Raw genomic sequence first — 14,613 nt, forward strand, 5'->3', positions numbered from 1 at the left:
CCAGACCAATCCGACTGGGCGACAGCATGATAAAGTGACTGCCATACAGGTGTAAAGGAAAGCCTCTAAACCAGTCACTCCCCTAGGAGCAAGAAACAATGACAAGGCCGCATAGTCCAATTAATCCACCACTCCTCCCCTTACTAGCAGGAACTCTGCACTGGCTAGATCATGGCCTGAGTCATAAGCACTAAAATCATAAAAAATTGCCAGAAACGATTTATAAAAACCTAAACGCCAAACTTCGTAACTCCTTGAGCAATGACCTTCCACTTGGTCCACTGATTTTTAATTGACGTGTAGATGGGTTTAGAAATCACACAAAAAACGAAGGGCAATACATTCTGCATTTCACCTGGTGCAAGATCTATCTACCTGGAACATTTGGAAAGGTCATTAAAAATAAGCCATCAAATGTACACAATTCGTTTTTTTACCACTTTTTATTTTTACATATTCCATTCACACAAGATCCTCCAGTTAGAAATTCCTGTAAAAGAAAAAAAATGGTCAGAACCAACATTGCAACAGAGACAATATCTTGCGTGGGTGGAGGCATTAAATTGTAAGATTCTAAATAGCTCAGTGTGTGCATTACTGAATACCAACTTGAACAGCTATTTCCACTCATTCTCACGGTAGAAGGCAGTGACACCCATATCATCCCTCCCAAGCACCAATGCTGCCCACTCAAATCAGTTAAAGCCTAAAAAAACCTGTACACAGAAAATTGTTCCAAAGGAATTAAAAACAAACCTCGCCTAACCTAACAGCAATCCAAAAGGTAGACAATTGTTAAAAATAACCGGCAGGTTATTTAGGTCAAATCCAGAGTTCCTTCAGCACTATATGCTAGTGTTACCTACATTTGAAAAACTGATCCTCACTGTGCACAGGTGTTATGCACGAGGTCAAAGGCTAGCAACATAGGCAACAGCGCAAACATTCACTTCAAGAACCTAAGAACAAAGTATTACCCTCAAACAGGTGCCGCTCAGAGTCAATTGAGATTTATAAAAAAGAAATATAGTACGCACAAAGTGGGAACCACTACAAGATGAGCACTTCACAGCACCTTAAAATAATTACTTACTTTGGAACAATCCCATCTTGCTTGGCCAACCTGAGGATGGAGTCATCGGATTCTCCCTATAAAGATAAAACATGGTTAGTAATCAAGCAAAAGACTTTACAAAATCAGTCAATTCTCAAGCAGTAGTGGGTGTCATAGGCTGTGTTATAAGTAGAAACTGGAAGAAGTCAGACCGTGACAGTATAGAGCTTGTACCAAAAAAACAAACAAAGCTTGCGACAGGCACCCAAGCTGGGACACCAGGAAACAAATGCAACGCCAGGTGTCTGCATCAACTGTGAGCCATTTTCCACTTTGTGTCACCCTTTATGTTCCGTTCCCTGTTCTGCAGGAGGGATGAGAGGACTACGAGTAGGCACTCTTGCACAAGCAAACAAGTACTGAGCTTCGCCATGAAAAAGACTGTAGTGGAAATGGGACCAAAGGCACAGAGCTCTTAACATAATGTAACCCACATGATGAATCGCCATGCCCTCCAACTACGTCCAAACAGCCACAAGTCAATAGCTTTCACAAGCTGAACCCCTACATTAAACATTTGCCAGAGGACGTATTCCTGTGGAACGCTAGTAGATCTAGTAAAAGGGTTCAAGTGCATATAGGCTGTTGGGTTCACCTGAAAGTATTACTCCCAATCCAGGGGGCGGGGGGCTCAACATTTGGCAAACATGATATTTTAGAGCATTAGAATATGGGAATATCATCAAAAACTAAGGCCTTATGATGAGACATACTGAATGTATAAGCATGGATCTCTGATAACACTGGTTGTCCCATCTTTCACGAAAAGCTTGTATATCTACAGTCAATGAAACCCAGAGATTTAGGAACGTGCAAGCTGCAGGGTGAATCCTTCCACGCATGTCTAGCCATTGTCGCACTAGTCATTTTCTGGGGAGACCGATCAGGAGGAGCAGTTTCTAATATGTACGGGAACGACTGCATGTTTCATATGAGTGGTTACATTCTGACCTAGTGATACTAAGTGCGTCAACACAGAAAGGATGGATGTTTGCTTGGGAGTTATAAAAGTTGCAACATGAGGAGAATATTCAGTAGCACGTTCATATTTGAATCAGTTTTGTAAAAACGGGTCTGCGTTTTGAGAGCTTTGAAGTAACATGGGCAAACAGTAAAAGGTGCATCTAAAAAAAATTAAAAAAAACAAAGTTTGGCATTTTGGCAATTACATAACTAACCAAACTACTCACAGGACTTGGGGCTTCCCAACTCAGTGCATAAAACAAATATAGGCTGCTGTACTCGTTACATATTAGATCTATGAACTCACAAAGACCCCAATGGTGGTTGAGGGATTGAAATCGCTTGTTGAGGTAAGTTCCTGCTTCTATCTACGAAGATCCTGGTTCGCTTGACACCTACATGGGGCTTCTTTAGTGCCCAGGCAAACGTGTCCCATTCAAGCATACGTACAACATACAGAAGCATAGGGACACATTATAAAAAAGTATAAACGCTCAAACTAATGCCAAGAAGCGTCAACATACTATGTACTAGCTCTCGCCAGAAGCTGCACATATTATTGGTTTTTGCCAGATACGCAGGAGCTAAAGTCTTTGGTCCCTGAAGCCTGCACTCATGGGACAATACCTTGTTAGGTAAATGCAACACACGGAAAGGAGACAGTCCATACATGACCAGTTGACCATCAGAAACGAGGGATATTGAATCGGGACACAGCAGCTCAAGTACATTCATAGTAAACTCTGCTTACCATCCTACGAATTGCTCCACAGATGGCATAGGGTTTTGTCTGTCCATTGAATCTACCCGTGACTTTGTCAACCTACAAATAAACAAAAATAGTTACAAACAAAAATATTACTAATCACATGCTCAGCGACATCTTTTCAACTCCCGACTAAGGATTCTGCCCAATACAAGAACACCCTTTATTATTAAAGCCACGGGTCTGCAAAAACAACTCCCTTGGATGAAGAGTCAATGTCTCAACGTGATGCCTTGATTTGAGGGGGGGAAGACAAAAAATTAAAACATACATAAGGTTTGTCCATAAGGCCAGTAAGCGATGCACATTAAATACCCCAGCTGTGCATGAGCCATTGGCAATACAGGCCAGTTTACTGTTCTCGGGGGCACCCATTCAGTGCCCTGTGGTTTAGGTGTGCCTAGGCTGGTGAAGTCCTGCCACTCCCATCTTTATGCCTAGAACCAGGACGGGCCACCCAGAGGAGCTGCAGGAGGCTGAAAACTGTTCGAGCTGCAACAACCATGAAGTAAATGAATGCAATTTTGTTTAAAAAAAGCACAACACAAACCTGTGCATATGTGTGCATTGCATTGTTAAAGTAAGGTCTCGTCAGAGAGCGGTGCAGGTGAACAGGGCGGAGGTGAACATAGAAATGATTTTCGTAAATGAGTAGGTGTGGTTATAAGGAGGGGCTGTGAATTAGTGCTCTGCTGGAGGTGACACTACGAAGCATAGCATGTTCACTGACCTGAGCACAACCAGCATCGTCTTTTTGGGACCACTGGAATACATTCATGCAGCTAGTATAAACAACTGTGGGATCAACACAAATATACTTATGGGAGTTTGGGGGAAATCAAAGTGCTCCTATGCACTGTGACATACCAACTATTGGTTTTTTTTAGGAGTTGCCCTATAAAAACAGATTGGTCCAAGGCATGCAAAACCAATCTTACAACTTGAGGGTGGGGTCACTCCCCACCTCTGAGGCTCTTGGCTGGATGCGACCTTTGAAACACTGTTGCACGTTCATGGGAAAGATTTATGCCCCACCAATAAAAAAAAAGAAAACAGAAAAACCACTACACCCCAGCCGCCTCGCCGCACAACTGTGTGCAAAGTAGACTAAAAATAGTTTGTGTGGTTACAAAATTGACACCCAGGGTTTAAAATCAAGTTTCTAGCTCCTTATCTAGACGTTACGGTCTTCAGCCACATCAGCACCATTCCATCCAGTCATGGAGCAGCCGGTATACGTTTTAGAGATTGATGTTCACGTTATTTCGTTTTTGGATTAGAGCATGCCTTTGAGACAGGTGGCAAGCCGCAAAATGTGCACTAGCCAGTCTTTGGCTAGTGACAATTGACTCGTGGAGAGTAAGGAAGTGTGCTGTGTGTATGTGGAGAATGAAGTGGGCAAGTGGCTTTTTATGCGTGGCTATTAGCTTACAACTTTAATTTGGCCTGCGTTTTGAGTTCCAGTTTATTCAGAGTTTGTCTGCAGTCAAATCACTGTACAGGAGACTCATGTTGTGCGTGTTCCTTGTTGTACGTGCCAGTTCATGAGCAGAAACAGGCTGCGATGGGGCAGACATGGACACCGATAAATCAGCTTGCGCCAGTCAGACTATTTGCATGTTGCTGCCACATCGGTATTGCAGGTGTTAACGTGCACAGAATTGTTAACCTGCGGAAATCCATGAAAATCAAACTCTGGCAAATGAGATCCAGTGTCTTACAACAGGGACTATAGTTAGTCCTATGTTTGAATTGAGGGAAAACAAAGTTTAAGAGGCCCTAAACCATGTTGTGCCACCTTTCGACCTTGTACCACCCCACTGCGCCCTCCCCCACCCGATCCAATAAATGGCCGAGAGCAGCCTATTCTCAGGCTGGTCCGTTGGCCATTTCTATACCACATTTTCTATACCACCACCGGATTGCAATTTAGCCACTTCTCAAAGTAAGTTTACGCAACACAGCATGGAGCCAAACATGTGCACAGGCACCAGCCGTCCACCCCCACTCTGCCAATCCTTTGAATTTACGGTTACCACTAGCTCCCACAGCCTCACCATGCTAATAAAGGCCCACTGGCACACTCAATACTTTGCTGCCTCCATTACCCTACTCCTTGACTTCCACCCCAGAGACCCTGTAGCCCAAAAATAAACGTTTTTTTAAAAAAGACCTTGCCAAAAAGAACCCTCATTTTCCTTATATACTCCCAGGCGGCCCTTCATGACCATCCCAGGGTTAGAAATTGCTGGAGGATATTATCTCCTGCCTGGAGCCTAGCAGAGCCTGGTTATTGGCACAGCAACAGCTACCTAGAGACTCTCCATGCCAAATGCATGCCATAGAAATATACTTAAGCAACTTTAACTCAATACGATTGGGAATATACGTGAATACATTTATAACAAAGGCTCATATATAGCAGTGGTGTGCCGTTCAAAACCACATAACAATGAACAAAAAGTAAAGAAAGTCATCTCATTTGAAGTGAGACTTGGGGCCGTGCTATGTAGTAGGTCCAAGTTCCCCAGAGCTAGTTTTACCCTGGGTGAGACAACCAGAAACTGCCTTTGGCTCCTGCTCAGCAAATCTCAATTGAGAAGACTGCCAACCTGCCCATACATATTGCATCTCCCTCTAAAGCAGCAAATATTTAAGTAGCTTGCACAACACGTCTTTGGGCTGCAGCACCTTCCTCATGTACACCGCGCCTCGAAGATTAACAGAGTTAAACATAATAACATCTTCAGAAGTGGCACGGACAAAAGAAAAAATATAAAGAAAACAGCAGGGAGGAGACTACAGTTCGGTATTCAAGGCAGGCATAGCACTACTAAAGCAGAAGCTGAACATCTGCAAGGATGTTCTTTAGATTAACCCATCAGACAACGATACAAGATGGCTGTTGCCAAAAGAAAGTGGCATGCATTTAAAATGTATACTGCATATGACAGTTCAAATCTGTCCGTGTTGGGCTAATAATGGACTACACAACTTACTTCAGGCCAAACTTAAACGTCAACACAGAACATTGTTGCCCTTGAAACAGGTTCTTGCTGGGTTTTTTTCGTATAAACAAGGAGTACGACAACAAATACTTCCTGAACCACGTTCCCAGATTTCCTTACATTGTATGAACAAATATGGTAAAGGTAAGATATACCCCCACCAGCAACACAGATGGTGACTGAAGTCACCACAATCAATGTATTAACCCCTTAATAGAGGAGAAAATGTTAGAAGTCTCTGAATGGTGAAATACCGAAATCACCAAAAAAGGCCTCGACACTGGGGGGAAAACACATGGCTTAAAGAGCAGCAATATGTATGTAGCACAAATCCACACAGGGTGAAAAAAAGCCAGAGGAAATACCACAGCCTTCCTAGCCAAGTTAAACACTAGCGATTACATTGCAGATATAGGCAGCAAAACATGCTGCCACACAAAGAAGCCTCTTGCGATGCTGCATTGGGGGTGAGGGAGTAGGCCCGCCTAAAAGCGAACCCTAAAAATAATTCCAACAGGTGACGGTCGTAGGGAAAAACAAGACATGTTCCGACTGCAGGTCAAAATAAGTGCATTTAGCGTTACTACGCATGGCAGTTCACTTAGAACCACCCTAGCCTCGAAAAGAAAGAAGAGCGTGAACACCTGCTTTTGGTTAAAGAGAGACTAACATGCTTTTATTTTTATTCAATCTTACCTCTGCGATGTTCATCTGGATAGATGCATGGTCCTTGGCACCAATGATTCGGTTGCTCGCAGAGCTGTGGAGGAAAAACAGACAGTGAATTTCTGCAAGCCTTAATCAGGGGTTAGCATTTCACAAGCAACCAGTAGAAGAACCCCATAGGCACTAACACGCGAAATGAAGATTGAAATGCATTTACATTTAGCCATTCCCCATTCATAATTCCTTAGCATCCTATTGTTAGCCAAGCATTAGATAACACATTACTAGTACAAGTTGTATGGTCTGTTACAGTTTTATTTATATACATTTTTGTTGTCTTGAAATCCTGCTTCCTTAACTGGTTATTACATCGGTCTCATACATCTTCAAATTCGTATGGGTGCAGATACATTTTTGCTTACTGAATTTCATTAAAGAGGTTATGCATCATATCCATATCCTAATCAAAACCATATTTGTAAACCTTTCCTGAAGTGGAATCGTATTTAAGGACTACAGCATTGTACAATCGAGTGTATAATACCGAAGCAGGGCTGAGGGCACAAGCAAGAGCTTGCACTCGCATCCAATCAACAAGTATACACACAAGTATACACAAACAAAGTTTAGATGAACGGCCCCTTTGCAACAATAAAACCCCAGTGTGGACACATTTACACTACTGTCAGTGCAGTCTTAAGTCTTACAAATAAGGTGGGTAGCAACCAAAAAGGCATATTTGAACAAAAATCCATTGAGCCACCGAGCTTTGTAGAACTATTGCATCATGGCATTCATGAAGAGATCCAAAAGAAAGGTTAGGATTTAATCTCTTCCGCATTAGGTAGGGAGGATATCCAGACAATGAAAAACCCCCATAAGAAATACCTTGTAATGTTGTAGTGCATTAACAAAAAGCTAAAATATTGAGTGATAATTACCATTTACGAGGGACGTACAGATCCACAAATTCGCCAGCGTCGTTCTGCATGGTCTCTTTTGAAGGATGACAAGTTGATCTACAAGAAACCACAAATTATGAATCAGACATCAGTTTTTACAGCAAATATCTGCGAGGGTTGAAAGAGTACTGTTGTAGGATTGAGCTAAATTTTGCCATTCATGCACCAACATCATACTAATAGGAGACGTTAGAGTTTGTAAACTTAAGCATAAGCAAGACCCTCTCCTTTTTTTGCATTCTAAATCTTTATTTTGAAGGTTACAAACCATCATAAAAGATTACACTAAATCCAGGTCCTACAAAGTAATTATCATGCCCGATACCCCAAAGGAATCGTCAAGACCAGCAAGGCTAATCAACAATGGCAACACATTTCAAACGCATTTGGTTTAACGGGAATCAAACTAAAACAAGGGAGACTGGTTGGAGGAAAGGTGCAAATATTTAAGAGGGCAATGAGGTATTTTGGCCCACTGGACTTCACCTATCTTGGCCAAGGTAGAGTCGAGAGGAATTTTCTCAAAGAATCATGATTGAGATCTTATGCACGGTCCTGGCCACCAACTGCCCTGTAATTAGAGTTCCAGATCAGCAAGGTGGCTTACACGCACAGCAAAGCCTCTCTTAAACACACGAGGCAGGATACGTTTGTCTAATCACGGACCCAATTGACATGGACTATTCTTAAGTGCTCACTGCACAGAAGTCCTGGCATGGTTGACTAACTCCCAATCAAATCTGGGGGTTGGGGAGATAATTTGATTGAGAGAAAAGAGTGTCCAATATTCATGGGACGGTGTAATAGGGGCACATTGGAGAATGTGTGTGAAGTTATTTTATTACCCATGCATGTTATTACTCATGAGCACATTCATATGAACTAGAAAATGGACGACTAGTGTAATGTTTTAAACGAGTGAAAAACTTTGCTGAAGCACACTATGAAATATAGTGAAAATATTCGAGTTCGTGCACACAGACACTTGGCCATGTGTTGAAGACAAATGGGGACCGATTAACAAATGCAAGGGAGAATAACTGAATAGAAGTTGGGGGACATGTTCTGATATGAAGCGACTTTTAAATAAGCACCAATGTGAATTCCAAGGAATCTGGAATGCCAGGTGGCGGCGCAACTAAAATGGTGAAAGAAAGGAAACCCACTATCCTAAAGCCTTACATGCACAGCATGTGTACAAATGTGAGTTAACTAGTGTGAGCTGTGTGTGATCCCCAAATTATTTGAGATACAAGCCAATCTGACTCAATGTGGGGCTCTTGGTGTGTCCCTGGAAAAGGGAAAGTGTGCCCGATTACCGCATTTCTATCTTTTCTCCGTTTAGTAAGGGAAGGTCATGTGACATCCACCGATAAAGATTAAGCAATGAACAGATTGATTTGGGTGTTAACTGGGTAAAGTCTGTACAGTTAAGGCAGGTACACATTTCTAGTTGCAAGCTATTAGCCAGCCATAAAGTCAATCGCCACCTGAATTCCATACATACACAGCACAATTTCGTATTTGCCAAGTATGATAACTAGCCAATGGGGAGTGCTTATATTAGAAATGTCACGAGGCCGGTAGGGAGGAAAGCTACAGCTTAAAACAAGTGTTAAAAACATGGGAGGGAGCACAGGCATTTAATTACTCCTGGTCCGTGGCAGGTGGTGAATATTTTAGTAGAAAGGATCATTTCCCCCAAATTAGCACAATGGACCACTAAGTAAGAGGGCGACACCCATTAATTTCATTTCAATAAAAACCAGAAAGTTAAAAATCATACAATGTACAAACAGTGCTGCAATACAACAGACATATCACCAATACGGCACAGAATTATTTCATACCATTTTAGTGATGCTGGATTCCAAAATGTATGTCAGCATTGCTGCTGTAAAAGCGTTCTGCTGTAATATATGCCACAGTTGTAAAATGTCATGCAATTTACTGTAAAGAAACGAAGCACGCTGCCAGTACATTAAAAACACTGTCTCAGAAAAGTAAGATTCTCCCACCAGCGTCGAAATGTAATTAAACAGCGGTTTAAAATTGACTTTTGTGGGAAAATAGTGGTGCAGACCCATTAACACCAAAGATGGGTGGGAAAATGGTTAAAAGTGGTATTCTTTAATACCATAAACAGTACTCCAGAAATACCACCAACATATCACTGTTGGGGTTTTAAACAGACAGAACCCTCTGGCAGTGTTGGCATTTCCTTCGCCTAAAAAACTAATTGACATGGCCCTAGTGGAACATGCATAAAGCTAGTTTCTCGGAGTCCTAAGTAAATAAGCAGAACAGATATTTAAGGGGGGTGAGGGGGGACGACATAGCTGCTCCCTTTTATTCCAAAAGCAATAGCAGGCAACATTCAGAGCTCAGAATGTACTGCACCTCATGTGATTGAAGTCCATCCATTACAGTTTGGTTATCCACTGGCATTCCAAGGCTGTTCTAAATAGCACACGGCAAAGTCCCTGATTGCGCAGCAAAATCCAGGATTGAATAAGCCAATCCTTCCGACAAGGTACGATGAGAATTCTGCACATGCTCAATTTTTGATGCTAAGCATTACTGTACACCTTTGTTCCACTTAATGAGAACAATCACCATTTAGATTTGAATGCACCCCACCCCCAATCATCACTGCTCTAGATTTTTAAAAAAAATCTATATGCTTTGATAAAATGGTTCAGTCCCGAGGTAATGAACCCATGCACCTCTTAACCAGCACAAGACCTGCCATAGAAGTGTTAATGCTGCAGGGCAGTCCAATGTTTAAGGGCTAATCCGCCTACTCTTTACTTCTTTTCCTCGCACTGCTCAACACCCTAAGCATCAACTGCAAGGTTCATTGGAGATATTAGCATTATACATGGAAGCAATGTTAAAAAGTAGCTTGAAACAGCAAACCTGTGGACACTTGATCGCACCATTTGGTTTTCTGCAGCCTTACTATGCGGGAAATAGCCCAGTTTGGCAACTCCGATGACATGTGCAATGCCGCCCTCAACCCCCACCAGATACAAAAGGTGGGCGATGGGTTAGGTTAATGGGGAGGGAAGGAAAATCCAAAATGTAGCTTTGCTGCAATAGCGCGACACATATCCACCCATCCAGGGCATGCTGGACACTGTCAATATGGACTGGTTAAATGCTCCACAGTAAACCAGAGTACTGCATATCCTTACACAAAATGTTTTTTAAAAGTCACTTCCTACTGCACCTCCTCAGAGGTACTCTGCCTTCCCTCTCCTTCCCCCCAGAAGCTCACTGCCTCCCGAGACCTGCCTTCGCCCATTCTCTCGGCTCTGTGCACCTGGCCTACCATCTGTCTTCCGGGCCCAGGTACCTACTCACCATGCCACCCACCCTCACTGCCTCCAGGCCTCCCCTTGCACTGGGGTTCTGTATCTGTGACCAAACAGTCCCCGCCACCTTTTCCCCCCTGCACTTATCAGACATACCCTGTCTGTTGCCTTAAACCCAGCACTTGCTGGCTGCACTTCAACTGTTGCCTTTTATTATTGATCTGTTTTTCCCTTCCCTCTGCACTTTCCACTTCTCCCCCTTCCATGCACTTTCCCCGTCCCTCTCCTAAGCACTTGCGCGTTCTCAATGTCACCGGGCCTAGTAAGATCGTTGTTTTTGTTCTCCCTTGTTCCCCTCCGTTGCCGCTCAGAAACACTTGTGTATGAGCGCGATATAAATAAAACCTCAATTCAATAATATAATATAATATGTTGGCTAAGTAGGGCCACTTTCAGCCAAAACAAACCAAGCTGCTCTATGAACAGACAATAAGATAGTTGGGGAATTGATACATAAGTCCCTTCAAGAAAATCTGTGATTTACTTGTCCCCCGTCCATAATTGAGGTGCTTCAAGTATTTCAATGGAACGGCTATGGGCTCATTTTATTGACCCCAGGTTTTTAACTTCAAAACGCGTGTACCAGTTAAAGCTAAAACCAAGAGCATGCCTTGTTGTCAAAGTTCCAGCACGTAACATTAGTTAACTAAGGCATGGGTCTCAACACAGAGTTGGGGGTGGGAACTCAAACAGAAACGCGTGCTCTAATAGCGTATTGATGGGAACTACCCAATGAAATGCAGTGGACAATATTTTCAAGGGCCATAGGGGTCGTGCAATTTACTGACGATGCGGACATAAACCTATGTCCATTTTTGCCCTACGTCTGAACGGTACTTCACTTAGCGCAAATGCGAAACCATTGACAGCCTTCCAAGTACCTTTAACAGGTTATGGGAAGAAAACAGACCTATTTAGGGCATGGAAGAGGAGGGCGGCATTCAAGGACGGCTTTCCGTGGAAGCCGTATTACCAAACGATCAGTCATTTTTTATCCTGCAGGTCAATTGCACTTTTTTCTGAACGGTCTGAGCAACAAAACAAAAAAAACTCCAAGCAAAGAGAGAGTTTTGCAAATATGGTAGATAAAATGTCAAGAAAAGAAAATCACGGAAGGGGGAAGAGAGTGTATAATTCATAACGGCATTGTTCCCAAACTGTGCCAGTTTCTCTCGAAGTGCCCTTAAAACAGAGTCGGTTAAAGAGGGGGCACTCCACGGGTGCAAGGAGCATCGGCGGTCGGTGTACACGAAACTAAATGACAGGTCAGAGCCTAGGCTATGCAAACATGATGGGAGGGGGGGCAATGTTTCCCAGCACTCCAGCTGTTTCCTACACATCACAAAGAGTCCCTTGTACCACAAATCTTGCTCGGTCCCCTGGTCATCTCCAGGTACCACCGCAGCCCCCCAACGTACACGTTCTCGGAGCAGGATGATTTGGCGCTGGCCGATTGGCCGCAGAGTCCGTTTGGCACGGCCAGTTCGCCGCGGGGATGTTCGGGCGCCAGGATGGTTTGGCGCGGGTATTGGCATGGGAGGAGAGCTCTCCCCACAGTATCCCCTGAGAATGCACTCCCCCAGCTCACCATCTCCAGTGCCCAGGGGTACGTTCTGCATATGGGCAGCGAAGCGCTGCCATGCATGCATGGTTCTAAATGCAAGAAGACCCCATGACAGCCCCAATAATACCAAAAAAGACTGATTGCTTACACACTGGTCAGGCTTGATATAACTGGGGTGCAGCGGGGTGGCGATGTGGACAGTCTCCTTATGCTGGTGTTTGTGGGTGGGGGCGCTCTTGGGTGGGTTTGCCGGGTTTATCTTCCCAGTCTGTGTGTGGGATGCTAATGGACATTATTTGTGCACAAGACCTGCATCTGCAATATCGATAATCGCCACCTAGAAGCGAAAAGATGACTTTCCAGTTCGTGCTACAGGACCCCCACTAAGCCTCTGCTAGAAAGGCAGCAAGCAGCTAGGCGTCTCCAGGGGGTGGGGGCAACCCACAAGCACTCACATGTCAGATGAAACCCGAGAATCCCCCGCCCACTCACTAATTAAAAGTGTGTATATGCTTCCATCACGCTGCAAGCCTGCAACCAGTGCAGTCAAACTGCTCAGGCGACACCTGCGGAGAACCCATGTGCGGCCCCATTAGTCTGCACACGTCCAGGGATGCAGCGCTGTTTGCTTTGGTGCGCGTGTGGTTAAGGTTTACCAGGGAGCCCCCGGGTGTGGAGGGCGGGGGCTGGCCCATCTGGTGAGATGTCCACACAGTGATGGGCATATTAGTAACGGAGCTAAGGAAGGCAGTGGGGCTCGCCACGGTGACCTGCACGAGGACGCCCCCTCCCTCGAGCATCCGCCCTGAAGGCACGTCCGTGTGGTTTTTACCCCTTGGCTGGCCGTGGACCCACTGCCCCTGATCTTACAGAATGCACAGGACAGGTGTATAATGACAAGTGGGTACCACTGCTCACCTGTTATGGGGCAAGCTGGCGAAGACGCGTGCTAAGGGCACTGGTAATGTGCACAGTCCAGCAGTGTCCTGCTCTGCCTGGCACAGGTAGCAGTGCAGCACTGCATCGTTACAGGTTATGTAGAGTGCCCTCTTCCTGACACTTCCACGTCCCTGCTGCCTCCGATCAGGCCAGCGCGTATGTGGCACTGGGGGGCAGGTATGGGTGGCCTCTGGGCGGGATACAGCTGCCATCCACCAGTAGTAGGCATGAGTGGGGGCTGGGTATTTCGTCCTTCCCGTGGGTATGGTGCTGCCACGGGCACGTGAGGGCTAGTCAGCAGTGCCCTTGGCATTCAGATTCCTCCCATGCAGGGAAGTGCGGACCGAGCCACCACTCCAACTGTGCTCACTGCGTGTCACAAGCTGTGTGATCCTGGTGCACTTCCCGCTGTGCCCCAAGTAGCGCACCACCGGGGCAGGCGTGCTGGTTCTCGCAGCAGTTGCTCACGGTCTCACACCCGCAATTCTTTTCAAATGCAACACATTAACATCACCTGCTAACGTGCTGCATTTGAGAAGAATTATTCTTTTGAATTTGGTGTGAGGGAGTTTAGACGTGGCTGCAATGTCAGCCACGTCCAAACGTCCCTAGCGCCAAATCGACGGCGCCAGAAAGGCTTCTGCGCCAAAATGGGCGCGGCGAACTGACCGCCGCGTCAAAGCGGTCGCGGCAAACCGGCCCGCGCCGAAACGGGGTGTACCGCACGCTCTCCCTTCCACGCGTTCAGCTCACCTCTGCCTGCAACAAATGCCCAAAGAGAAAAGGAGGAAACCGTGCTCCGGAAGTGTTCTCGGAGAGGCAGTATGTAGGGGAACAGCTTCCGGTGGCAAAGAGGTTAGCGTAAGGCGTATGCGACACGTGACCAGTGTTTGTATGTCCGTGTATTCTAAGCGATTTTGGGTTTGTTTTTGCCCAAAGTCGCTTATAATATTTGCAGGTCGCTTGTCCAAGTTTTTGTCCGCGTTTTTCCTTAATGGTGCGCTTGTTTTCCCGCCTGTTTGCCATTCCCTGCACGACTTGGCCACATTTACAAAAAAGAAAAAAAAAAATGCATATGAAACAACGCGAACATCCCATCGTCCCATAAGCAGTTAAGCTGTGAGGCTCGGGCTGATTGCCATTCTAATTCATAGCCACACGCTCCCATTGTAGGTTGTGTGGAGGCATTTTGCATTGATGGGCTCTTTCAATATTAGAGACCTTTTGAAGAAGCATTACCTAGCAAAGAGGTAA

The 14,613-nt window shown here is 44.9% G+C and overlaps 1 protein-coding gene across 2 annotated transcripts; it reads right to left on the minus strand.

The window, feature by feature from the left end:
* Positions 1-424: 424 nt before the first annotated feature.
* LOC138580314 (small ribosomal subunit protein eS21) lies at positions 425-14,206 on the minus strand. 2 transcript variants are annotated; one of them, XM_069650744.1, is made up of 6 exons: positions 14,113-14,206; positions 7,459-7,536; positions 6,548-6,611; positions 2,829-2,900; positions 1,094-1,149; positions 425-490 (listed from the first exon to the last, which is right to left on the minus strand). In XM_069650744.1, exons 2-6 carry the CDS (start codon positions 7,506-7,508, stop codon positions 481-483), a joined length of 252 nt encoding a protein of 83 aa, XP_069506845.1. In that variant the 5' UTR covers positions 7,509-7,536; positions 14,113-14,206; the 3' UTR covers positions 425-480. The 2 variants fall into 2 exon arrangements, with proteins under 2 accessions (XP_069506845.1, XP_069506844.1); XM_069650743.1 differs by having other exon boundaries at positions 13,339-14,133.
* Positions 14,207-14,613: the final 407 nt, after the last annotated feature.

The sequence above is a fragment of the Ambystoma mexicanum genome, chromosome 3p (assembly GCF_040938575.1).
Source record: "Ambystoma mexicanum isolate Mex_15411 chromosome 3p, UKY_AmexF1_1, whole genome shotgun sequence".
NCBI lineage: Eukaryota > Metazoa > Chordata > Amphibia > Caudata > Ambystomatidae > Ambystoma > Ambystoma mexicanum.